At 41.2% G+C, this 26,685-nt stretch overlaps 6 protein-coding genes and 2 long non-coding RNA genes across 12 annotated transcripts in view; 7 read left to right on the top strand and 1 right to left on the bottom strand.

Moving 5' to 3' along the window:
• The window catches only part of LOC130689809 (cyclin-dependent kinase 1-like), a 96,545-nt gene extending 94,770 nt beyond the window's left edge, over positions 1-1,775 (bottom strand). The window contains exon 1 of the mRNA XM_059495544.1: positions 1,766-1,775. The gene's annotated coding sequence lies outside the window, so the exon portion shown is untranslated. The remainder of the gene's footprint in view (positions 1-1,765) is intronic.
• A 1,668-nt stretch (positions 1,776-3,443) lies between these two features.
• On the top strand, positions 3,444-4,062 carry LOC130690365 (uncharacterized). Its single transcript, XM_057513380.2, has 3 exons — positions 3,444-3,463; positions 3,540-3,638; positions 3,701-4,062. The coding sequence occupies exons 1-3, from the start codon at positions 3,458-3,460 to the stop codon at positions 3,986-3,988; spliced, it is 393 nt and encodes a 130-aa protein (XP_057369363.1). The 5' UTR covers positions 3,444-3,457; the 3' UTR covers positions 3,989-4,062.
• A 4,141-nt stretch (positions 4,063-8,203) lies between these two features.
• Positions 8,204-9,270, top strand: LOC130690053 (adhesive plaque matrix protein-like). 2 transcript variants are annotated; one of them, XM_057513027.2, is made up of 3 exons: positions 8,204-8,277; positions 8,379-8,477; positions 8,552-9,270. In XM_057513027.2, exons 1-3 carry the CDS (start codon positions 8,272-8,274, stop codon positions 9,149-9,151), a joined length of 705 nt encoding a protein of 234 aa, XP_057369010.1. In that variant the 5' UTR covers positions 8,204-8,271; the 3' UTR covers positions 9,152-9,270. The 2 variants fall into 2 exon arrangements, with proteins under 2 accessions (XP_057369010.1, XP_057369011.1); XM_057513028.2 differs by having other exon boundaries at positions 8,208-8,277; positions 8,382-8,477.
• A 758-nt stretch (positions 9,271-10,028) lies between these two features.
• On the top strand, positions 10,029-13,362 carry LOC130689465 (adhesive plaque matrix protein-like). The gene is made up of 4 exons (XM_059495599.1): positions 10,029-10,034; positions 10,114-10,278; positions 10,355-10,870; positions 10,984-13,362. The coding sequence occupies exons 1-4, from the start codon at positions 10,029-10,031 to the stop codon at positions 13,360-13,362; spliced, it is 3,066 nt and encodes a 1,021-aa protein (XP_059351582.1).
• Positions 13,363-16,582: 3,220 nt separating this feature from the next.
• On the top strand, positions 16,583-17,973 carry LOC130690044 (adhesive plaque matrix protein-like). 4 transcript variants are annotated; one of them, XM_057513009.2, is made up of 5 exons: positions 16,583-16,678; positions 16,756-16,959; positions 17,031-17,347; positions 17,393-17,437; positions 17,483-17,973. In XM_057513009.2, the coding sequence occupies exons 1-5, from the start codon at positions 16,670-16,672 to the stop codon at positions 17,775-17,777; spliced, it is 870 nt and encodes a 289-aa protein (XP_057368992.1). In that variant the 5' UTR covers positions 16,583-16,669; the 3' UTR covers positions 17,778-17,973. The 4 variants fall into 4 exon arrangements, with proteins under 4 accessions (XP_057368992.1, XP_059351526.1, XP_057368991.1 ...); XM_059495543.1 differs by having other exon boundaries at positions 17,031-17,437; XM_057513008.2 differs by having other exon boundaries at positions 17,393-17,973.
• Positions 17,974-19,515: 1,542 nt separating this feature from the next.
• On the top strand, positions 19,516-21,093 carry LOC130690039 (adhesive plaque matrix protein-like). Its single transcript, XM_057513002.2, has 3 exons — positions 19,516-19,648; positions 19,816-20,154; positions 20,223-21,093. Exons 1-3 carry the CDS (start codon positions 19,640-19,642, stop codon positions 20,907-20,909), a joined length of 1,035 nt encoding a protein of 344 aa, XP_057368985.1. The 5' UTR covers positions 19,516-19,639; the 3' UTR covers positions 20,910-21,093.
• A 447-nt stretch (positions 21,094-21,540) lies between these two features.
• LOC130690090 (uncharacterized) lies at positions 21,541-22,566 on the top strand. The gene is made up of 3 exons (XR_009000884.2): positions 21,541-21,645; positions 22,030-22,095; positions 22,163-22,566. It is a non-coding gene; the product is annotated as an uncharacterized LOC130690090 (long non-coding RNA).
• Positions 22,567-23,219: 653 nt separating this feature from the next.
• LOC130690092 (uncharacterized) lies at positions 23,220-23,762 on the top strand. The gene is made up of 3 exons (XR_009000886.1): positions 23,220-23,354; positions 23,432-23,608; positions 23,674-23,762. It is a non-coding gene; the product is annotated as an uncharacterized LOC130690092 (long non-coding RNA).
• Positions 23,763-26,685: the final 2,923 nt, after the last annotated feature.

Here is a 26,685-nt window from a genome sequence, read left to right on the forward strand (position 1 = left end):
CCGGCCAATACGTTTCATCACGATAAACTTGACATAAAAAATTCGAAAGAAAAATTCCCACAAAACAAGATGTCCACAGTACATCAAGTTTTGATCGGTAGATTGTATTCTTCTGTGACAGTGACTTGGAAAGCGAAACATCGTCTATAACGCATTACGTATCGCTTTGATGGACAATAACGAGAAATCTGTTATTGAAAAAGCTCGTGCTTCGCAGAGCACAACCCAAGGTTTTAATCGGCAAGACCACAATAAGTTATACTCCGAAAATCTTAACCGAGTTCGCACTGTTTCAACAAGTAACACATAGTTGTCAAAGCTTCAATACTTCAACCTCAATTTTTCCCCATATAAAAATTGAAATGTTAAGCCACGGCAAGTAATCCCTATGTAAGAGTCGATCGTATAAGTGAGAGCGAATCGAATGATTTTGTTTTTACTGGACATCGAGAAGGCCGTTGCAATGAAGCAAATCTACAGGCCATTCAATAAAACAAGAGATCTACATAAAATGATTAAATCATCCGACGTCCTTACATGTGCAACAACTAGGGACGTCGACTCCATCATCTGCTGGATCAACTTTGAATGGGCGGCATCGCGTCATCGACATCCTTAACATTTTTCTTGCTCACAATGCGTGATTATCAATGGCCAACAGGCACCTGACCCTGACACGCCTTCTGGACAGGTAAATAGGTCTGAAAATGTTGCACGCATCTTGGTAGGTATAGCGGTGGTGTATGAGATACATCCAAGAGCATGTTACCTGGCCGTAATAAGAAAGGCTTTCCCAAAAGTGAAATTTTTTTAGCCATCAGATGAATAATAGTCGCTCTTATTTAAAGAAAAAAAAATGCTTTTGAGGATTGGATGCGGACAACATGGGGGAATATACACTCTCTTTCATTATTGTAGACATAAGGCAAAGTGCCTTAGTTCCTTATCAAAAGTAATAAAGCCACAATGCAAAGCAAGTGCTGTGCGCTAATGCGCACCAGGCGATGGCTACCCCAACAAAAGAGCGTTCAATGTGTTCTTTATTCTTTTTTTTTTCCTAAATAATTTCGGACACAGACTTGCGTCCTTCATCTTTTTAAGACCTGGTTTTAAAATGGAATTTTAACGATGCCGAAACACAAAAAAAATGAACCAGATCTTTAAAAAAAAGGTGATACGTGTATCATTAGCTGGCTGTCTTCTGCGTCCAGCATCTATTAAAGCAGGATAAAATATGGGCTACATTTTTGAAATTTAAAATAAAAGAATAACGGATTAAGATTCTTCCATTCAAGGGGATAACGGCATTTGTAAAGAAAGTCGTGACGCAATCCATAAGTGTGTCTTAGAAATCGAGAGCGTTGTGTGGCTACCATCACGACGCACTAACAAAGAGTTCATCAAGCAGCCACCCCCGAAAAATTGCTTATTTCTTATTGTATGTTATTTTACAGGTGCAACTTTGTAAGACGTCCATTCGCGTGGGATTTTGTGTGGGCAAAGAGGAATCGCTGAAACCCCCGGCCGTTCAATCCACAATCAAGAAAAGGGAGGTGATCAAACACGACAGGTCATTTGTTACGATTGTTGCGCTGAAAATACGTCAGTGTTCCCGCCCAGTATATCACAGCGGTAGGTCCAGGGAAAACCCCCCTGCTGTTTGAGATAAAAATGGGTACGAACAAATGTCAAACGAACGCGTCATCATCTAAAAATCACCACAAATGCCATTGATGTCTTTGAATTCTCTGAGAAGTTCAAACACGCTGAATTAAATGAGTTTCAAAAAAAATAAGCCAATTGTTCTTGAAAAATCTGGAACAAAACGTGAAGAGTAGGTTACGTACCATTATTACAACTATATACTTGTTTATGGATCTCATGCTGTTGATGATATCTTTGCTCTGCTCCTCAACCCTAATTATACCATAATGACATTTTACTCTTTTTAAAAAAATCATTTCACTGTTATATTGAGCTATGCAAAAAAAGAGAAAACTTTTTATGTTTGTCGGTCAGTGCGTACTCCCGATCTGATAGCGACGGTCACGGCCAGTTCCGAATGTCAGGTGATTATTTGTGCGCTGGCCTTCGACACGTGGCAAAGATCGCTCGATAACGAATGCGAGAGCGTTGATAAAATATCGATGAAAATCAAATAAAAAGAAAAGCAAATTGAATTTTTTTCAAACTTTCGATTAAAAATGCGGGAAACGTTGTGCGGCTTTCACTGTAAGATAACACGTGGTGTATATCGGCCATCAAGCCAATAAATAATTTCCAACGGCATGTCGTATTTTTAAAAAACTTTAATCGTCTCCCGTCAAGTTTCACTTGTCGGTTAGTATAGAACAGAGCGTCGATGACGAAGGCCATCGTGTATAAACAACACGCTCCCGATGGAAGGCATCGCTAGAGATATCACGATTCTCCGGTAGCCATTCAATCCCGGCTTGAGAACTGCAACAAAAGGAAAATGGCATTTAATGGGTTCTATAAATAACATATCTGTTTGAATGGATCCATACGTATGTGCGTGTTGCCGTTGTTTATGTCGATTTGCACGCCGGGATTGCGTGGTTCTCTTTCACGACGTGTGGCCAGACACGCCTTAATGCCTCAAAGGAATTTCTTATGTCCTTTATGTTTTGTTGTCGTCCTTCTTATTCCCCACTAGCTCATAAACGAGCCATTAAACGCGGAGGGAATAGCATCTTTAAAAAAAAAATGATTCGGACTTGCATAGCCGCTATTGCGATTTGAGTCTCTCGCGTTTACGTATTCACGAAGTGAATTTCGTTATGCCAATATTTACAGCTATGAATATCGCCTACATTTGGGTAATCAAATCATAAATAAAAGGGTTTGTTTTCATAGTAAACCAAACAATCGGGCGTAGCGTTGTCTATACTGACCAAATGAAAAGCGAAATTTTCCCACTGTCGCCATCAAAGCAATTGACGGTCAAACAAAAGAAGATCGTCATTTTATCGAGCGTATCATATCCAGTCTCTGCTGGAAGGCCTTCCATCTTAGCAGCTTTCCATTAATATTTACACAGTGGCTCGTCTTAAGCGCTGCACAGCTTGCGGAATAACGCGAACATCGTTTTAGAAAATTAAAAGAATAAAGAACGAAGAAGAATGTACGAAACAAAGTCATAGGAAAAAGGAAGAGCATTGAGAAGTTTCCCGTTTCACATGGAAGGAAAGTTGGGTCGGGACAGTAACCACAAAAGTGAACGCGCAACACATTCACGACAATTGTTTCCATTTTTTGTGTTCCTGTCTCTCGTCTAATTTCCCTTTTTTTCTTAACCAATCCACGCCAATCATAATAATAATTCTCTGCTGCAATGAGTGACCGCTATTAGACCAATGCCAGCGATACAACTATATAAGAAAGAAATGAAGACCCAACAAATACATCAGTTGTCCAATAACTCCTTCAAACAAACATGCAGGTATTTCATTCCATAAAAATTCAAATGTTTGACTAATCCCACATCGAATGATTCCCACTAATATTACATCAATTAGGTCCAAATTATCTTTGTTGCTGTTTTATTTCTTGCCGTTTCGATTGCCGAAAAGGAGCAATCCAATTACAGACAAGTGAAACCCGCATACGAGCAGAAGGTAAATTAGTGAAAATACTTTAATTAAACTGAGAATAAAGACAATTAACATTTTTTATAAAGCAAGTAGCAATGCCATACGCGTTCTCCTGGGTAGTGAAGGATGAACCCAGTATCAACGATTATGCGCATCAGCAAGAAAGCGATGGCAAGGTGACCACTGGATCTTATCGTGTCGTCTTGCCGGATGGCCGCAATCAGATGGTGGCCTACCGATCTGATGAAAACGGATACGTTGTCGACGTGAAATTCGAAGGTGAAGCCAAATATCCGCACCATCAACTTTCCTTATACAACAACAAGCAAAGCTATCCCCTTCCTAAAGGCAATGCGGATATCCCGAAGGCATAATATTTCAGATAAACACACTTGAAGACTTTAGGAATGTGAACCCAACGGGTCTTATATTTGTATATACGTGCGATGAAATTAGTTGTAACTATTTGATCTGTACTGTACAATAGAATGTTTTGCGTGTCATGGAATGTTTAATTCATTGCTATATGAAAACAACTTGGATCTATCATAGCTATAGTATAATAGCCTCTGTTCTTTGCGTGAGTGGTTCATTCCCAATTTATTCTTAGATTTTAAAGTTTTACTTTCACCTTTTTAAACTTAAGTGGTCACCTTTTCATATCAAACTTCTTTTACAGCAAGACATTGCCTGTCAAATAAATAAACATAACAGAAGTCGGAACGATTCAGTGCTCAATGATGCATAATGCACGTACCAAAAGGCGTGGTCTTCCTATCGCTTCGCGAATGTTTGTTCAAATGCTTTTGTTATTTTCTTTTTACTCCTTTCTCCAAAACAAAAAATGCGGGGCCACGTCAAACGTGGAACTCATTTGTTAACTCCATTAGGAACAGAACAACAAGGACGCTCGTTTATCGGCTGACCGTCGCCTCGCTGGCTGGACAAAAATGCACTCACGATGACGTCAACTAATTGTTGCTAGTTTTGTTCTTTTTCAAACTCCCGACTGTTGCTATTCCACCCGAGTATATACAAAAGTATATTAGCCTATATATTTTGTTTGAAAATAGCCTTGGACGAGCCCGTCCGTCTTGTCAGAGGCGTCCCTATTCTTAAGTCTGTTGTTCACAAATGGCGAAATGGCTTAAATCATTGCCGAAGTCCATCTCGCCCTCCTCCCAAATAGAAACCGAGAAAAATGAGAACCGTAATCCATGTTTCGAAGGGAGAAACGTGATGTTACATATTCCACGCGTATAGCCGTCAAATGTCGCTCTACATTTGTACAAATAAAGAGTTTTCAAATTCCAGCCAGAGGCTCCGATGAAAGTTGTTTCGCACATCCTTTCGAAACGAGGCGTGCCAATTTTTTTTTTTTTCTGGCTTCACGTTTTGTATTCGATGGGGCCATCGAAATGTCACGATTTACTTCCAAAAGCGAATTACTGGACATGGAAAAGTCTCCAGCTTTAGCCAGAAGAGAAATGGGGCATGTCAGAATGACAGTGAATAGCTATACTGTATATCTTTTCAAACGATATTGGATTATGGAAGTTGCACATTTCGTTGCTGTGACGTACATATGGTAAAACAAATCCGAAAGAAATGACGTAACACTTGTATTTCACCGGTTATAATCTTGTTCTAGTATTGGCATTCAGTTTAAAGGGAAGTACAGTGTAAAACAAAAAGGAAGTTAAAATTTTCTCTTTGCGTTCGTTTCAATTACGTCACCACAATTTGCTAAAAATAGAAAGACAGCTAAGTAAGTTTTGTTAAATAGCCATGGGAAAAAAATGGCATAGAACTGTGCGAAAGAGAAATCCCGTCATGCTAAAAAATATGATTCGTTCATTATACAATTAGCGTCATGATCATCTGCCGATGCCATACAGTTCCACCACATTACGATGTTTTTTCAACGTCCGCATTTTACATCCGTAAATTTTGTCTGGCTGCTACACATTATTTTGGTTCCAGGTACTTGTGAACCGAACTCAATGTCAATGATGATTGTGGATGTGCGCTGGTGCGTGAATAACATCCGAGAATTTTTCCTTTTATTGTTTTTGGCTATTTTTGTTTTGTTTTTACAAGGGGGAAAATGTGTTGGGTAACAGTCCGGAATTCACGCGGCTGTGGGAATCGTGTCACTACGTGACCGTCAAAATGTAGCACGGTTCAAGCTGGGTTGAACGCGGCTTGAATAATAAAACCCCGTTTGCCCTTGTCGTAGTTTCATTGGGAAATTCCTGTTAATCTAACAGAACGAGTTACAAGTTTGTTGTGGGACTCAATAGAGCTATGAGTTTGTTAACAAGCCGATTATAATTCTACAGATCATGCTGGCCCCTATTGCGTACATGCATCCAATCGTAACATCTCGTTACAGCCAGCTGACCGTTCATTACAAGACACGCAAAGTTTTTTTTCAGTTAATTATTACAACTATTTTTGGTTATTAAGAAAATTCACACAGATGAAAGCTAAAAACAACGAAATATGATTGAAGAAAAGATGAATCCCACTTGCGGTTGTTGCCCAGCTGTTTTCTGTAAGAGTGAAATAAATCAGTAGCCGTGTAACATCCAATTCTTCCGTAAGATTTCTTTTGCAATGAGCCAGTAGACGACAGGAACCCGAACAAACTCATACACCGTGCAGCAAAACCGCAAAATGTTATTACGTCTAGACCTGATGCTACAAATGGCACAACGTCATGTCGAAAGAAGAAGGTTTGATGATGTCATCGATTGCGGCAGATGGGCTCTGGAGGACGTCGTTCTTCTAGACTGAAAAGAAGAAAACGAAAGCATCCGAAGTCTACAGCAACCTATATATATCAAGTTATTTTCACGGGGTTTTTCCTTTCCTTCGTGAATGCCAATGTAGAGCGTTGCCATAGATACGACATGCGTCGCACCTGGCTCAAAAGTGGGACAATCGGCTCGAAAAAAAAGTACTCTGATGGCCTCGATCAAAGAGTCATACAGTTTTTGTTCGGATGAGAGTAAGAAGCCTCGCCATTAAGCGCATTTTTACTTTTTAAGCAGAACCCTTAAAGCTCTTTACCTCTACTAAAAAAAAATTACTCTAAATAAATAGGTGACCTATATTCTTCTAAAAGCACTGCCACTGCTCACCACTGCGTCCGTGGGTTAAGTAAATATAAATAATAAAACGATGTAGACAATTTGTGAAGAGGATGGCTTCTCGCCCCACCCTAGCCTCCGTCCACGCCTTTCCCGAAGGCCACTCGATTTGTTATTTGAAATGTCGGTCATTTTCTTTCATAGGTTAAAAAAACAAATAGCTAAAAAGACCTTCTTTATCAAGAGACGATGTTATGTCGTGTTTGCATAACTGGCCGTATTTTGTTCTATACAGACACGCTTAATTTTTCGTTTTCCTTTTTCATGTCATACGACAATTGTTGTGACAAAATAGCTCAAATGCGTGTCGTATTGTTTGCTATTCGCCAAGACTCGCAGTTCTTGCTTTGATTAAAGAAGAAAGAATTAAAGAGACAATCACGAAGAGGAGGTTCGCGTCATTGTGTGATCTGTGAAGCGTTACGTTGTTCTTACGAAGGATCTACGGTTCTTGTTAAAAACCGTTCTTTTTAACTTGTGTTATGTATACACATGTCAAACATTGCGGTTTTGCGGGTTCGTGTGACGCAACCCATTCACGCGGCATAGCTCGTCCGTTAAAGGCTTGTTTCACATTTTACGAAAAACCTTGAAATTGCAAGGACACCTCTTGAGTGTCATACCGTTTGATTTCTTTTCTGTGTGTCGGCACGTGATTCCGGGAATCAATAGCCGGAAAGGAGCTTGAACAAAACGTTGTTTTAGAACAGAGACCAAAGTAGAATACACAAATTCGTTTCCCTCGAATAGCCATCAACCGTGTAAAAAACCCCTGTTATTTCACTTCTTCATGCATGCCCATTTTATTTCTTTAATGAAATGGAATAAAATGTTTTGAATTGCTGAGAAGCCAACGGATGTCGGGAGAGTGAAGGTGAGCGACGAAATAAAAAGTGAAAGGATAATACGAAAAAAGAGCAAAATAATATTGGCCTATTAAAAGTATAGTACGCAGTAAGAACTTCAATCTCATAAACATCAATGCAACAAACAAATGAGGGATATTAAAAATTAAAAAAAAAAAAAAAAGGTGTTTGCTGAAATAGTTCCAAAAGATCTTTAATTGCCCAACGTATACATATAGAAATGAAGCTCAACAAAAGGTGACGAAGACCGTAACAAACGCATAATGGGAGGAGGTCGTCTATGAGAAGGAGATGAAAAAGGAGAGTGTTACCACCCAGCAGGTAGGCAAATCGTAAAACTTGAACGCGGGAGGTGTGCCAGGTAGTTTTAAATCGAATCTGGTGTGTATAGAGAACGTTGTTTTTTCTTGTTGGGTTTTCCTTTTTCATTTTTTATTATGAGATGTTATTACCTGCCGAACAGAATTGCTATAGTCTTCGGTTGGATGACGCCCTCACCCCGCCCTAATTTCTTCTTAACACTATAGGCAAAACGAGTATAAATAAGGACCTAGGACAAGCTGGAGAATGCATCAGTGTTTTCACATTTCTTGGACGATAGCAAACACTAGCAAAATCTCCCTCTTCTAACCAACAATGAAAGTGAGTTGCATTTTCAAATGCATCGTGTGTTATTTGCATTACACGGTACAGGTACAACCCTGAAAAATTGGATAAATTCATTTACTCTTTCCCGAATTCAGCAGTTCGTCATCATCGCCGCGTTGGTAGCCCTCGCCCTGGCCTCTGATCGCCCTTACTACCCCAAACCAGCTTATCCCGCAGCTGATGGATACGACTACGTATGTAACATTCTCAATATTCAATCTCATATTTATATAAAATATCAATCAAAATTGCCGCCCCCCCATCGAAGGCTCCGATGCCGTACAGTTTCGATTGGGCCGTGCTGGATCAGGCAAGTTACAACGACTTCGGACACAAGGAGACAAGCGATGGCAAAGTAGTGACTGGAACGTACTACGTCGTGCTCCCGGACGGCAGGCGACAAGTGGTCACGTACAAAGCTGATGATTACGGTTACGTGGCCGACGTCAAGTACGAAGGAGAGGCCTCATATCCTGAATACAAACCATCTTATCCAGCCTACCCCAAGCCCGCGTATGCCCCTCCAGCTTACCCCAAGCCCACTTATGCTGCTCCGGCCTACCCCAAGCCAACATACGCTCCACCGGCATACCCAAAAGCTTCTTACCCGAGCTACCCTAGACCTTCTTACCCAACTTATCCTCGCCCAGCTTACCCTAGCTATCCTCGTCCATCGTACCCATCGTACCCTAAGCCAAGCTACCCCGTTTCGACTACCACGGAGGCTGTAACTGAAACTGCCGCTCCTGTTCTTAAGGAAGCTGAGGAAGCAGTTGAAGCTGTTGCTGTTACTGAAGCTGTCAGCGAAGCCGCTGTCGCTGTTGCGGAACCTATTGCCGAACCGGAGACATCAACGGATGCCGTTTAAATCATCCCAAATCGAATAATATGTGAAGAAAATTTAAATGCCTTTCCACACATTATATATGTAATTTAAATAAAGCTGATTTCATTGTGTTTACTCAAATAAAAGCTATTTTAATCAAATCACATTTGTTCTCACATCAAGCGGTGTTCTACTATACGTTTGTAGGGATACACAGTTCAAAACTGAGATTCCCATTCGTGTAAAATAACAAGCATATCAAACAATAGCACGAAGGCAGCAAAACACTGAACTAAAAACTACGCAGGTTCCAGGAAATGAAGACTGGAACTACGACGGCAAACCAACAAGTGCGCGTGGGTCAAATAGATTGATTGCGTGACCCATAAACGTTCTACTTCTACGCCTGAAGTGCTGTGTCCAAAAGCTGGAGCGATCGACATGAATCAATCGGAATAGACAAAATAAAATGGAAGGGCTTTTCAAGTTTAATCTCACATGGAAATTGCGGAGCTGAAAGAAAATAATCCAACATCCAGTCAAGAGGGAGGGAAACAAAGCTTGGGCAGTCTATACTCATCTAGACGGCAATAAAAAGTCGATCTAAAGAAAGAAACGGTTAGACAAATGATGAGGGGAAAGAGGTTAAGGTGGATGAGAGAAAAAGAAAGTGAGGGTTTTCCTAACAATTTCACCCAGCTCTCCGAATAGGAAATAAGAAGTCCATGTTAGGGTAAAAAAGGTATACTTGCTATAACGATGCAAGATATGTATACGCAAATGGCCACTCCGCCCATTGCGGCGTTTTGCCACTACGTGCCCGGATCACGTATAAAAAGAGAACTCACTCCGCTAGAGATCCCATCAGTGCGTTTACATCTGTGTTCGATCGCACCCACCGCATTTCCTCTTAGCCACCATGAAAGTGAGTAGAGTTCAAATGATGTGCAATAAAAAAAAAAAGAGGATTGCATTTAATTTTGGTTCTTTTTTCTGTTTCACAGTTCATCGTTATCGCTGCTTTGGCAGCTGTTGCTTTGGCTTCTGAAAAGCCATATTACTCGAAGCCATCGTATTCACCTATGACTTACCACCGTAAGCCGAACATTCGAGCGTCGGACTACAAGAGTACGGCCTATACACCAACCTATGTGAGGTCTAACGATTCCGTAAGTTTTAAAAAAGAAAATGAATGAGTTTTGATGTAACAATAAGAGTTCACTTGGATGTATTTGACGATTGCAGCCGGCATCGTACAGCTTTGAGTATACCGTTTTGGACGATGAGACTTCAAACAATTATGGACACAAGGAGACTAGTAACGGCCAAGGAGTTGATGGAGCCTATTACGTTGCGCTACCTGATAAGCGCACTCAGATCGTCACATACAAAGCAGATAGTGACGGCTACGTGGCTAACGTTAAATACGAAGGAAAGGACAAACCTTTCGGGTTCAAATACGCCAAGTCGGCCAACTCAAAGCCCAAATATGCTTTCCCAACAAACTTTAAATCTTCCTACACTGCCCCGGCCTACCCGAAAGCCTCCTTCACCGAGCCTAAGACTAACTACGCTCCGTCGACTTACCCTGAAACAGCTGATGCAGAGCCGTCCTACCCCCAGCCAACCTATGTCCCATCGGTTTATCCGAAAGAAGCCAATCCAGAACCATCTTACAACAATCCTACCTACGCTCCATCGACTTATCCTAAAGCGGCTGATCTAGAGCAAACGTACGCCGGGCCTATCTATGACCTACCGGTTCATTCGAAGGAAGCCAATTCTACCTACGCTCCGTCGACTTACCCTATAGCGGCAGATTCACAGCCATCTTACTCCGAGCCAACCTATGTCCCATCTGTTTACTCGAAAAGGCGAATCCAGAACCATCTTACCCCAGGACTACCTACACTCCATCGACTTACTCTAAAGCAGCCGATTCAGAACCATCTTATCCCGAGCCTTCCTATGCACCAACGACTTACCCTAAAGCGGTTGACTCAGAGCCATCTTACTCCAAGCCAACCTATGCCCCATCTGATTACTCGAAAGCGGCGAATGCAGAACCATCTTATCCCAGGCCTACCTACGCTTCGTCGACTTACTTTAAAGCAGCCAACCCAGAACTATCTTACTCCAAGCCTACCTACACTCCATCCACTGACTCTAAGGTAGTCGGCGCAGAGCCATCTTACTCCAAGCCGTCCTATGCCTCATCAACTTACTTTAAAGCAGCCGACCCAGAACCATCTTATCCCGAGCCTTCCTATGCCCCATCGGCTTACCCCAAAGCAGCTGATTCAGAGCCATCTTACTCCAAGCCGTCCTATGCCTCATCGACTTACTTTAAAGCAGCCGACCCAGAACCATCTTATCCCGAGCCTTCCTATGCCCCATCGACTTACCCTAAAGCGGCTGATTCAGAGCCATCTTATTCCAAGCCAACCTATGCCCCATCTGTTTACTCGAAAGCGGCCAATCCTGAACCGTCTTACCCCAGGCCTACTTACACTTCATCGACTTACTTTAAAGCAGCCAATCCAGAACCCTCTTACCCCAAGCCTACCTACGGTTCATCGACTTACCCTGACACAGCCGATGCAGAGCCATCCTACGCCGAACCTACCAATACCCCACCGGCTTACTCGAAAGCGGCCGATGCAGAGCCATCTTACCCCAAGCCTACCTATGCCCCACCGACGGATCCTAAGGCAGCCTATTCGGAGCCATCTTACTCTAGGCCTACCTATACACCAACAGTTTATCCTAAAGCTGCCTACACAGAAAAATCTTATTCCAGGCCGACTTACGCACCTCCGGCTTACCACAGAATAGCCCATCCACAACCATCTTACCCCAAGCCTACCTACGCTCCACCGACGTATGCCAAGGCAACCGATGCAGAGCCATCCTACCCCAAGCCTACCTACGATCCATCGGTTTACCCGAAAGAATCCAATCCAGAACCATCTTATCCGAAGCCTACCCACGCTCCATCGACTTATCCTAAAGCGGTCAATTCAGAATCATCGTACCCCAATCCAGAACCATCTTACCCCAAGTCTACCTACCCTCCATCGACTCACTCTAAAGATCCCCATCGAGCACCTTCCTACCCTAAGCCTACCTATGCTCCACCGGCATACCCTAAAGCGGCCTACCCAGAACCATCTTACTCCAAGCCTACCTATGCGCCACCAGCTCACCCTAAAGTGGCATACCCAGAACCGTTTTACTCCAAACCGATTTACACCCCACCAGTCTACCCTAGACCTTCTTACACTCCTCCAGCCTATCCGAAAGTTTCCTACCCAGACCCATCTTACCCAAAACCTACCTATGCTCCGCCGACTTACCATAAAGCGTCCACCACAGAGAAATCTTACCCTAAGCCTACTAACGCTCCACGCGTTTATCCTAAACATTTCAACCTTAAGCTCGCTTATCCAGTTAATGTCAAACTCGCCACCCTTCCAAAATACAAGCCTTCTTCTCCTGCCTACCCTGCTCCAGCTTACCCCACGTACTCTCTTCCTTCTTACCCATTGCATCCGAAGCCAAGCTACCCTGTTCCAGCTACTATTGAAGGGGAAACTAAACCTGTCGTAGAAGTTGAACAGCAACAGGCCGATGTGTTCGATTTGGTTGAACCTACTCCCGATATTTCGGTTGAGGCTGTTGAACCGGTTGATGAAGACGTTGCTCCGGTAGCTGCCGAACCCTTTGCCGAAGACATTGCATCAGTGGCAGATCAACCGCTAGCTGAAGACATTACGTCAGTAGCTGCTGAAGCCATCGCCACAGAAGCCCCTGAACCTGTTGCTGAAGATGTTGTCCCAATAGCTGAAGAACCGGTGGCTGAAGATCTTACGTCAGAAGCCGTCACACCGGATGTTGAAGGCATTGCCCCAGTAGTTGCTGAACCATGTGATGAAGGTGTTATCCCAGTCGTTGCTGTACCTGTTGCTGAAAACACTGGCGCAGTAGCAATTGAACCTATTGCTGAAAACATTGCCCAGGTTGCTGAAGCCATTATCCCAATAGCTGCTGAACCTGTTGTTGAAGACATTATCGCAGTAACTACCGAACTGTTTGTTGAAATCGTTGGGTCGGTAGCTACTGAGTCGGCTACGGAAGATGTCGTGCCAACAGCCACCGATGAGGTCATCACTGATGTCGTGACAACTGAGGTAGCAGTTGAGCCAACAACTGATACAGATGTTGTGACCACCACGGCTGTTGAAATCCTTTAAATTATGGATGCAGATCTTCAATGTGTGCGACAACAGCCGTGCACTCACAATTTATTTATAAAGATAACAAGTTTTTCTAATTGTTCTTATAATTATACTAACCACCGCTTTGCCAATACAATTAAAATTATCTATAGTTTTACTCGAATTGGGACAATTCTTATCGACTATCATACAGTGAAAGCAATAGATCTATTGGTAGTCTAATGTTGAAAGAAGAAGATACTCACCTTATTACTTAAGCACTCCATTGCTTTAACTTTAGGTCACCAGGTTTCTCTCATTAGGAAAAGAGTAAAATCTATTTCCTTCATATGACTCTCCTTTCGCTATTAAGGGCAGGAAATGGAGAATTCCAGGAGCTTTCACCGCAAGTCCTGCACTATATGGGATTAAAGAGAAGTCCAAATTATTCCACTGGGGAAAGTATAGATTGATGTCACTTCTTCCTACACGTCTTTTTAGCTAAAAAGTGGAGTAACATCGATGTATACTAAGGTTTAAGGTTCTTTTGATCAGTATCTCCTTCTTGTACAATGGAACTTTCTCCAGTTCAAGTTTGGATTAACCTATTGTGCAACTCAAACGTTATTACGTGAACAGAAAATAATGCCAGGGAAAAAGTTATAGTCATCGAGCGATGATTTGATGTCATTCGCACAAAATTAGTTAATGAAATGATGGAGCTTTTGTCAATGTGTGCTTGCCTCCACAAGTGTTCCAGTTCGCAATCATTGTTGATGACTGCCTTTGACTCAGAGAAAGCCGGAGATTCATTTCATTGCAAGTATTTTCCTTTTTTCCTTTAAAATATCCTTTTTTTTTCTAGGTCAGTGTTTTAAACCGCTTGTTAAATGGTTATACATTTCTCGCGTCTAATGGCAAGGCCAGATTTCTCCTGTTTTTAAATATTTCTTATGGTACGTTGGCCTTGCATTTTATATCCATGATCTTTACAGGCATGGCAAGTTCAGGAGACATTGGAATGCACACGTTAAAACATCAATCTTTAACGCGTAAAAACCATCCATGCTAAGAGGATTTACACTATAGGTTAGACGTTAAGATACATGACAAAATCATAGCAGAAGCTAATGGAACCAGTTAACCTACATTCCGCACGTAATGTAGTGAACTACAATGTGAAATCACGGGGTACAGTATACAGGTATCATTCGTTTAACGTGATTAGCAAAGATCGACATAATTCAATAGCATTTTGCCTTCAACGGATGCCCAAACCATATATGTTTAAACAGTTTAAAATTTGATCAGAGAACTACACAAACAATTCGCATCTCTAATTTTCTTTTAGCTTACCTTTGGGATAACGTCTCTCAAGAAGAGTAAGCTTATTATGATGGCGTTGGAATTAACGGTAATGTACGAAATTTGATCCAAATTTCGATTTCAAGTTTTGTTCTACTTCTCTCGTTCTTTTGCTTTCCTATGTCAACTTGGTGTTGTCCGGCAGGACGTCTGGTTCGTCGAAAGCGTCAATACGGTATGTGTCTTTCCATACGAATCTCAATTGCAAAGTTACAAACGTAAAAAGAAAAATAGGTTGGGCACAAGCGCTTTAATTGCATAGTGGGAATGTTGATGCGGGGAAACTAAGCCTAGCAGCATTGTTTGTACAAGCTCACGCAATTTATCGTTCGCTCTAATTGAAGCTATTAGTTTATAGAAATCGGTTAACTAGAGTACCCATTCAAGCTCGTGAATTAACGCTTAAATCCCGTTTAACTATCAATGGCCAGCGGTTGTACACACTGCAAATGAAACAAAATTGATAGTACGCCAATCCCAATGACTCCGGGAACAAATAAGAACAAGTTATAAAAACATGGAATCAAAACTAGTGATTAGATATTGAAGATCTGCTTTTAATAACCGTATCGAAGTAAGTTTCTTTTGATTTTGATCTATAATGTTAAATCAACTGTAACTGAAAATGATGGTGGCAAGGAATCGCCCTTGGTGGCTTAGTTCCCAGTGTCCATATTACGAAATCGAATGTATTTCGGAAAAATTCCAACCTTGGATCCAACAACAATAGAGCCGCCCCACGAAAACAAAACGTTTCCATTCCTATGTAGGGTTCAAATTTGTCTTCCGATCCCTTTTACGAATGGGCCGCGCTTGTACGAAATCGTTAGCACAATGTATCGTCCGCCAAAATTGACTACCTCTTTGACCTTGTCTACCGTTTCTAGACGATAAACTAGGGTAACGGTTGTCGGCCTTGCACCATCTGTCACGGCAAATTGTAGGAAAATAACAAGTAGTTCCAACTAAACAGGACGTCAATTGTTGTAAATTCCCAAAGTAATCTAATCCGTCTCCTTCCCACCGTTGATTGCCTTCTAGTTTGTTTCCATAACGAATCTAACTGGTTTAAGTGGCAAACATGCAAGACAAATGAATCCATGTCTAATCTTACTTAACAAAAAAAAAAAAACAGTTGACAAACGTGACAATTTACACAGGTGACAAACGTGTCCTTGAATTGACATTTCTTAATCGCGGTACAGCAATTTGTCTTCGCGCGATTTTAGATTTGCCTATAGACATTGTCGTCACGCTTCACGACTAGCAATTCATTTATATGTAAATCAAATGCTTCCTTTTACTATATAGTGCAGCAAGTTGATGAAGAAAAAAAAACTTGCAACCTTAACTAAGAATGTTGTACAACATGAATTGTAGGTGAATAGCCCAAGGCCAGTTTGCGGTAATGATTTAATCACCAAACGATCGTAAAAAAAGATAAACGTTTTTCCCTCATAACGACCGAAGGAAAACAGAAAAAGACCTATTCTTATGTGTGACGGAATATCGGAAGATTGGACACCCACTTTCGTGAAATTGTTGTTGGAATTCCTCATCGATGTATTCCAATAGCACAACAAAGAAAAATTTCGTTTGGGTGGCGAACAACGTGATTCAAGAACACAGCGGACCAAACAATTAAAGAGCCGGGGGAAAGTGAAAGGACCTGAGATTTTTCGGCATTGCCGCAGCTATGGCCGCTTTCGTATGTACTCTAACAAGCTCACGATTGTGTAGACGATGGTGGAGAAACCAATACGAGACCCAACCCCGAAGTGATAGTCATTCTTTTTTTTTTTTTTTGAAGGAATTATAGTCGTTACTTACACGTATCGTACGGGAAATGGAAAAGTGGGGTTCAGCAAGAAAATTATGTGTTGCAGCCTTGAATTTGGGTGGTATATAAAGACCAGGTGTCGACCAAGTTTATTCATCAGTTCCATTCCAAGAACAGAACAGCCTTCCTCTCCTCAACATGAACAAGGTAAATTCAGCTTGGAAAAATACAAACAAAGTAGTTGAAAATTCATTCAATTTGACTTAAATCGACTTGGAAAACAGTTTGTTATTCTCGCTGCTTTGGTCGCTGTGGCTGTTGGTGCCGAGTACACGACTCCGGCCTACCCAGCTCCAACTTACTCAGCGCCAGCCTACACTGAAGCAGCCTACCCGGAGCCAGCGTATTCTAAGCCAGCCTACGCCGAACCAGCCTACGCCGAACCAGCCTACGCCGAACCAGCCTACTCCAAACCGAAATATGAATACGTGAGCTTTAAAATTCCTAATAAGAAAACACAACGTTTCTTCTAATCATAATGTGCGATCAATTGGAGCAGGAACCGATGCCGTACAGCTTTGAGTGGGCCGTCAAGGATGAACCTAGCTACAATGACTACTCCCACAAGCAGGAAAGCGATGGCAACGTTGTTACCGGATCTTACCGCGTTGCTCTTCCCGACGGTCGCACTCAGATCGTCTCCTACAAAGCTGACGAATACGGTTACGTCGCCGATGTCAAGTACGAAGGTGAAGCCAAATACGACGAGTACAAGCCTGCCTACAAGGCCGCTTACACCACTGAATCTTCCTACTCAACTGAGGCTGCCTACGTCACTGAAGCGGCTTACACGAAACCCGCTTACTCTGAGCCAACCTACTCCAAACCAGCCTACTCAGAGCCAGCTTACTCTGAGCCCACCTACTCCAAACCAGCCTATACCGAGCCGACTTACTCCAAACCGGCCTACACTGAACCAACTTACTCCAAGCCAGCCTACACCGAACCCACTTACGCTGAGCCAGCTTACTCCAAGCCCGCCTACACCGAACCCACTTATTCTAAGCCAGCCTACACTGAGCCAGCTTACTCTAAGCCAGCTTACACCGAGCCGACTTACTCTAAGCCCGCCTACACCGAGCCCGCTTACGCTGAACCCGCTTATGCTAAGCCTGCTTACAGCGAGCCTGCTTACTCCAAGCCTGCCTACACCGAGCCCGCTTACGCCAAGCCAGCCTACACAGAGCCCGCTTACGCCAAGCCGGCCTACCCTGAATCAAACTACCCCAGCAAACCTGCCTATTAAACGCAGGTGTATGACTTGAATGGCATTTCTCATTTGAATGACGGAACGCGAAAAGCAACGGATTTTGATCAACTGCGGTGTGAATGTTCTCTGAGCAGAGCCACCTTTGCCTCTCTATAATTATTCCATAAGATAAATCTGTAATTTATAATACGTAATAACTATTTTCAATGAAATACAAGCTATTTGTCATATACAAACTAGGACGCAGACTTTTAAAAGCTTTCTCATTTCATCACAATTTAAGGACGACCCACAGGTTTCCATTTCATTCATAGAAATTAAAGGCAAATCATAAACGATTTCAAGATTTGAAAGTCTTTCTTTTTGCATGAAAGGACAGCTGTCAAACGGATAGAGACACAAAGGCAGGATACTTAACAATGACCATCCGCCAACCATGAAATGTTTTTAAAGAAAGTAACAAAGTGATTTGAAATAAACGGTTTACTATGCCACCCTTTATTTTGAAAAAAAAAAATATGGGTTTACATAATCATAGGAGAAACACAACCGCAAGAATAAGGAATAATTACAAGACGTGAACCCTTTCAATTCCAATCGTCTTTAAAATTTCAATGATGGGTCCTTATTCGGGGCAATCATGGGCATCCATTGTGGTTAGGTATTATCAATTGTCTTTATGCTTCGCTCAGGTGCGTAAGTAACCGTACGCTGCCTATCGAATTGAAGCGTATAACTTAATCGTGTAACAAAAAGCTTATGTCATTCAGCCGTAACATTATGTGTTTATTCCGCGTTTCATCCACAGTCTCTTCCTACCTTTGTCTCAATTTGAAAATAGAAATTGAGTACCAACACCCTGACAAAGTATTGACGTCATTTTACCTGATGAAAAGTATGTGGCAATGTGTGCGTCTGTACTCGCAACACATTTATGACGTAAAAGAAACTAAACGCAATCGAAAGTAGAAAACTGGAAATAACTGTATTGTTCCTCTAACAAACAAAAATGTGTGCTGTCGTAACGATGGGCTCCTTTTTTCAAGGTTGGGGTTGCACTACCTTGACAATAGAAAAAGAAAGAGGCCTACCCACCTCTTATGAACTAAAACTTACGATTACCAACTGCGTTTAAAGCAGTTAAAAGTTATCCAGAAAAAAGGGGAACAGGTGTGTTCTATATAGAGTAGTGCGAAGGCTCTAACTGCCACTTTCTTGTACCAAATTTAACACTTAATATCTTATAATGCAGACAAGTTTCTTCAAGGTTTGCAGTGTAAGTGGTCACGCAAATGGCCGAGAAATCTTATCATTAAATCTTTCTGTCAGATGATGAACGACGTCGTGTAGTGCAATCACTATCGACAGTTCAATTGCCTTACTTAAATTTTCCTTTTTCTTTTTTCTTTCATGTAGTACGTTCTTTCGAAATAAAGATTTATATCTGATGTTTAGTCATGTGGGGATTTTGGGATTGCGATTACTGCTCATTGGAGACGTAGGTTAAGCACGCGTTGGATAAGAAAAAAAAAACGGACGTGTATGGCATTGGTGATCGGGGAACATCGTCATCGTGCTTTCCCTTTCTTTTGCATCCGGTCGACTTGGAAGTGGGAAAGGGCTTTTTTCACTTGGCACCTTCAGCGATTTGGCAATTATCTCACTGTGAATCGCGCGTTAGCGCGTGATTCAGGGTATCGGGAATAGGCGGACGCTCTCTTTCTGCTCACGTTCACTAACTTTGTGTCGCAAAATGAAGCATGCCCTCGCTGCCCTGAAGTGATATACGCAATCACTTACGGCCTTGGGCTTGAGCTTTTTGGTATAAAAGACTGACCAAGTTCGTTTTCATTCATCAGTTCCTTTGCAGAACGAACCAATACACACCTACAATCAACATGAACAAGGTAAGTGATCAACGGCATAGCCCTGCATTTTCTGAAAAAGCAGCATTTTATTTATCCCGCTAGGATTTTCCATTGAGGATTAACTTGCATAGCTTGGAAAATTTTTTGGAACATTCAAGGAAATATTGCCAATTGTAATTCGTGTTTCTCTTATGCCCACCATCCAGTTCATTCTTATGGCCACATTGTTTGCTGTGGCTATGGCTGCCGATGTTCCAGCATATTCTAAGCCATCTTATCCAGCTCCGGCTGCTTACCCAGCACAGGCAGCTTACCCAGCTCCGGCTGCTTATCCTGCTCCGGCTGCTTATCCTGCTCCGGCTGCTTATCCTGCTCCGGCTGCTTATCCTGCTCCGGCTGCTTATCCGGCTCCAGCTCCAGCTGCTTACCCGGCTGCAACTCCAGCTTACTCTGCTCCAGCTCCAGCTTACTCAGAGCCAGCCCCGGCTTACCCCAAAGCAGCTTACGAAGAGCCATCATACAGCAAGCCTGCTGTAGAAGATTATGTATGACTAAGTTATAAAATTCAGCTTTACGAAATATCATTCATCATTTGCGCGTACGATTATTACAGCCACAGATGCCATTCAGCTTCGCCTACGAAGTTAAGGACGATCCCACTTACCAGGACTTTTCACACAAAGAGAGCAGCGATGGCAAAGTCGTCACTGGATCTTACCGCGTCGTTCTTCCCGATGGTCGCACCCAAATTGTCACCTACAAGGCCGATGAGAACGGATACGTCGCCGATGTAAAATACGAAGGTGAAGCCAAATACGAGGAATACAAACCCGCCTACAAACCCGCTTACACCACTGAGTCTGCCTACTCAACTGAGGCTACCTACGTTACTGAAGCAGCTTATGCCAAACCTGCTTATTCTGAGCCCAGCTACTCCAAACCAGCCTACTCCGAGCCAGCTTACTCTAAACCTGTCTACACTGAGCCAGCTTATTCTAAGCCTACCTACACTGAGCCGACTTATTCCAAACCAGCCTACACCGAGCCAACCAACTCTAAACCAGCTTACACTGAACCAGCTTACTCCAAGCCAGCCTACACCGAGCCCGCTTACTCTAAGGCAGCCTACACTGAACCAGCTTACTCTAAACCAGCTTACACCGAGCCTGCTTACGCCAAGCCAGCCTACACCGAGCCCGCTTACGCTGAACCCGCTTACGCCAAGCCTGTTTCCGCTGAGCCTACTTACGCCAAACCCGCCTACCCTGAATCAACCTACTCCAGCAAACCCGCGTATTAATTAAGGATGCATGACTTCAGTATTGTTTGCCGATTGAACGAAGGAACTGCGGAAGCAACGGATTTCTAACAACTGCGTGTTGTTAGAGCAGAGCCACTTCTTTGTTTATAATCATTTCGCGAGAGGGGTTTGTAATATATTAGACGTAACTATTTTCAATGAAATACAAAACTCTTCGAATGTATTTTCTCCAAAACTTTTAAACGTTTTGTCCGTATAACAGACGTTTCTACATTGTAGAGATCTTGAAGTAATTGAAACTAGATTTTAAACTTCTTCGAAAATTTTTATTGACGCTAGATAGCAGCATGTTAATAAAAGGGAATGTTCAGTTGAAGGCAATAAAAAAAAAGTTTTACTGGTTACCCAATTGACAACAGGCAACAAACTCGAATCATAAAGCAATTTTAAAAAATATTAAAGAACCTGCAAAATATAAGAAAAAAGTTGATTTCCTTTGAATTAATTCGCAACAATCTTGAACAAATTTTATTCTTTACTACAGAGTAATTCTTATGGCCACCAGATGGAAAATGATGTTCCTACTTCTTTTTGTTGGCTCGTTTTTTTTATCCAATGTGATATTTGGCAATGCTGCGTGAGCATAGTTCTTCCGGTTCGCGCGTTTCGCGCAGACATCATTTCGCCTGTCGAACAGCTCGCCATAATAAAAATCGTTTACCAGGTTCACATGGAGGAAATCTCACCACAGTCATCAGCTAATAAATAAGGGCAAGTAGGTGCAGATTAAACTTAAAAATGTTAGCTAAACATTTATAGTATTTGTAGAACCTGATGAGATGTAAAACTAATATTCAGCTTAAAAGCTTACTTAATTAATGTTTGCCTGTCATGAAGCTAAGCATTCAGAGCTTTTACTTATTGGGGGTTTAATGATTCAGAATTTACTGCTGAATAACAGCTACTTTAAAAAAAAATGACACCTAGGTGAAAGTATGCCCCAAACTCTCCTATAATTAACAGCTGATATTTTCTACTCATACAAGATATACACTTGAATTTGGTAGTTTGTTCTTAATTTGGGTAGTTGTTTAAGTTCTTGTCTGGGCTTATTTGGAATTAAATGATTTATTCATTTGGGTTTCTGACATTTAAACAGATTGCTGAATTTACAGTCATGTAGTTGAATAATCTCATGTTACAGCTGAAAGCGAAGGCAAAACTGGTAAATAATTCTTTATTTGCTTATTTGCTTGTTTTTTTTTTTTAATACCATTGCTGTAATTTTAAAGTGTTTTCTGTTGCATACAAAACGTTTGGAAGACAAGATTCAAGTAGGGCATTGAACATGATATGCAAATAAAAGGTAATGTCGGAATAGCATTCAAATGAAAAGCGTCTGTTTGTGAAAGGAGCCCTTGGTCGGTATTCGTAGTAGTGATTGAATCGTCTAAAAACCAATTTTTACTATATTTTGCGTCTATGCAGGATGGAGCTTATCTTCACACAACCAAAGCCCACGAAGTACGTACGTACCAACGCGCTGCGGAGTAACTGGTTATGGCAATATTTTGAACTCCTCCCTGATCAGCTATGATGGGGCGTGGAATTAATCGTATGAAATGGCAGCTGAAAGGGCGCCACCCGCCCCGTAAACGACGCTCTCGAATAACATATCAACACAATCAATGCGGAGCAGAACAAGGTACCTGTGCTTGAATTTGCGAAAAAGAATTAATGCACTTCGTCCTTCAACTAGTTTTGCCGTTACGTTTTTAAATATTTGTTCCTAGCATATTCTCGATTTGGACAAACAGCATCAGAGTGGATAAAAAAATTTAACTCTGTAGCAGTGGCACATGACATTTGTCTCAACAATAGGTGCTGAAAGCAATTGCACATCAGGTAGGAATGGAAATTAGCAGACCATGGGGCGTTGAAGCCGTCGTATACCAGGGGATTGCACAACAGATAGCGCTGAAAGGAAATGGGCAATAGATGGCGTTGAAACGTTGAGGAAAATGCGCAATTGATGGCGTTGAAACGTTGAGGAAAATGCGCAATAGATGGCATTGAAGTGATGCAGAAAGTGCGCAATAGATGGCATTGAAGTGATGCAGAAAGTGCGCAATAGATGGCATTGAAGTGATGCAAAAAGTGCGCAATAGATGGCACTGAAGTGATACAGAAAATGCGCAATAGATGAATTGAGTGTTGGAGAAAATGCTCAACAAACGGCGTTGAATACAGAAGAAGTTGCTCACTAGATGGCGGGCAAGTGTTGAGGTTGCGCAATAGATGGTGCTGAAACCCTAGAGATGTCACTGATGATGATTGCATACGGTTGGAAGAAGTTGCATGTCAAATGGGTTCTCTAAGTTTCGGACTCTATTTCGAAAAATATCCTTGTCTCAATAAGGTATACTCTGTGCGCGTGTCACGACCAGCAAGTAAAAGGAGAATGTTAAATTCCATTTGCCGCAAGTGAGTGTAAAAGTTTATGGAACTATTGTGAAAGATCATTTTTTGTGTCATAAAAGTATTAACTATTGGTTTTGCAGGTCCTGTTACGTACTACCCATTCTCACGCTGCGTTTATAGTTGTGTGCCGCCCAATTCGTTACCTTCACCTATTTGCGAAGAGAACATCTGCTTCAAGGAAGTACATTACTGCATAGTGCATTTTTGAGATGATTCAAGCCTAAAGGACTTCTATCTCAATGGCTTCCAGCAATGTGGTAGTCTGATAATCAATTTCGAGTTTGCCTTGTTGGCGTTATAATTTTTACCATTTTTCATTCAGTATCAGCATTTATGGTTCAACAGCTATGTGGAAAGCTATAATAAGAGAATTTAAACTGTTGGGTAAAAGGAAATCCATTGTTTATCAAGCTATGGAGTTTCATGATGGTGGTAATAACAACTATGCTGGTTCTCTTTGTGCATATTAGCTGCTGAAACTGAATGCAAATTTTCTCAGGTGTGAAAGGCTGTGCTTGTTGGATGTTTAAGTTATGGGCTGACATAATTTAGCTTTTCTTGTGGTTTAATGCTTAGTTTTCCCAACTGGTGTGATCTTAGAACCAGTGACTCTTATTTCAATCATAATGAATTACTCAGAGAATAGGTTTACTAGATCTGTTTTTGCCATCCGTCTAAAAAAATTTAGAGCTTGGACACAATCATGGAAGCAGCAACATGGACTGATTTTGAAAAGCTGCAATCCCATTTATTATTTGATCCTTTCTGTAAGTTTTTTGTAACAAATTTTTGTTTCCTCCATCTTAAATCGTTTTAATTAATCTACGCAGTGCCGAGACGTCAACATGTTGCTGACGTAACAACCATGAAACAGACTGTACGTCTGTATTAGTGTCGAACACGGCCATAGCAATTCACTTATCATTGACACGCACATAGGCAGTACGAAACCTTTCGGCATGGTCATAGCCGTCCACAAGTTTTGGCTATTCCAGTTTAATGGTGTTAGTAAAAAGCTGATAACCTGGAAGCCCGATTAGCGCAATCGGTTTCAGTTAGCGATTGGAAAGATGTGATCAACAATGATAAACCACTGCGCGGATTCTTTTTCACCATCTATGTACATGATACTAAAAAAGTAACAGTCGACTGAAACTATATCAGCAATGAGTAAAAAAAAATTATTTTTTATTCATTATTATTATTATATATTTTTTTTGAATTCCTGAGATATCCATAACTGACATCGCATCGGATTTGAAAGTAACACGAACATCCATCTATAATGGCATAGAGCGCTAATTTCAAACCGAACGCTGTTGGTGTTATGTTGTAACCATCATGTGGGCAGAAGGATACTCTAATCCATTCAGTGTCACGGCACAGGAAACCCAATTCTGTCGAAAATCAAGAGTTCTGTTGGCACTCATAATACTGGTAAATCTTGATTTTATTGAAGTTTTGGGCTTTCATTGTACATCTTTGCAATTTTGCGCAGAATATTGGCTTTATTTAGATGGACCTTCAATTAAGCAAAGAGCGATTTCAGTGTGGCATTATGAACACTGCAAAAGGATGAAAATTCCGTAATGCTTACATATTAAGTGGCTGATGAACAACTTAAGAAATAATTTGAGCAGCCCAAATTCCTTTTTCTGCACGTCTTCCATCTAGGTTTTTTGAGGAACTTGTAGGCGGCCATACCATCAACTTCCATAGAACTTCGACAAAAACGAAAGTAGTCCTGGCATCAAGTGTTGTGTTTTGGCCACTTCTTCAAACCCAAGGACTGGCAAGTAGAAACTCGTATACGTGGGCGTAAAAGGAAAGCTGAAAATACTTTCAGCAATTAATGAAGTATGGAGCAACTGATGAGCTTTAGTCATTTTAAGTGTTGTTCATTATAGATTATCCCTCATTTCTCCATTCCGGACGCGTCGAATTTAAATGTGTGAGAAAATCAGAAGGATCATTCAACAGTCTGTAGATATGATCGGACATAGACAAGGCATTACCGAAATAGACCTGTAGTGGATCGATGGGCACGTCCGTTCGACGAATCGATGGTAGACAGCAAGGTGAGTTTCTTGACTAAATTTTTAAAAAGATATAACATCAGTCTTTTTCTATTTCAATCGATATAAAAAAATTAATTACATAGTAGTACAACAGTAAACAATGCTGCATAGGTTAGTAATCTGGAGAGATGAAAATTATAGCATAGTGTAGGTACATAGAGAATACTAGCTTTGGTGATGAAAAAGGATTGTGTCAGTGATAATCTATATGGCAGGCTTTCAACAGGCAGTCTGCTGCCTCCACGGTATAACCTTCCAGTTAGTGATTCAATTCAAGAGTTGAAAAATAGGAATAAACATCAGACTAAATCAAATTGTGAAAAACTACTAATGAGCTTGACCTTGCAAAGAAATCCTGTAAATCCTTGCAAAGCAACCTTCAACTCCAGGTAAGGTGAAGCATGAAAGTAATACTTTTGCTGTACAGTTACAAACTGTATTGCGTTTTACCCTCTAGAGAAGAATTGAGATATGATAAAACAACAATTATCAAGAAGTTTCTAGTTTTCAAATTTACAACCTGAATACCGATTTCTTTGCTAAAACCAGGTCCAACTTTACGTGGCTTCATAACTGTTTTACAGCTTCCAAGTTCTAAATAGTAAAGTTCAGAAAGCAATGCCGGCATATGAATAGTTGTAATTTGTAACCTACTTTTATTGTAAATATACCAAAAAAATGGCAAAATCTGTCGAAAACACAGGTTTCACAACACCAAGCAGTCCAGTAGACCATGACAGACGACGATGCTGTTCAGTTAAATGGGCATTTAATAGGCACAGAAATAATTTTAAAACCTGAAACATAGGCATACTGAAATATTTTTAGACGTTTTTTGTGAATAATCGACGTACACATTACAGTAGAAACCACAGAAAAATTGTCGGGCTTATTTTTAATTTCCATGACGACTTTTCCTATTTTTTGCACGAATATTCGGTGTAATTCAAGAAACGGCTAACTTGACAAAAAAACGAGTAGCTTTTTCTGAATCAGCGTTAAATTTTGGTTATACTGTGTGATTTTCATCAAATTCCAAGAGGTGTCATTTTTTGGTCGATTTTGACAAAAGTGGTAAGGCTATAGCCTTTGCACTTTTTCATTTTTGGATAAATTTTAAATTTCGCTTAAAATGCATGATTTCGATTCAGAATTGAATGCGTATCTCGGAAATCAAATTTATTTTCCCATGGGCCTTATGGTTTTTTAATTAAGCGCAAAAAACGAAAAAATAAGAAAAGTCGGGCTTATTTAGT

Source organism: Daphnia carinata, chromosome 6 (assembly GCF_022539665.2).
Source record: "Daphnia carinata strain CSIRO-1 chromosome 6, CSIRO_AGI_Dcar_HiC_V3, whole genome shotgun sequence".
Lineage (NCBI taxonomy): Eukaryota > Metazoa > Arthropoda > Branchiopoda > Diplostraca > Daphniidae > Daphnia > Daphnia carinata.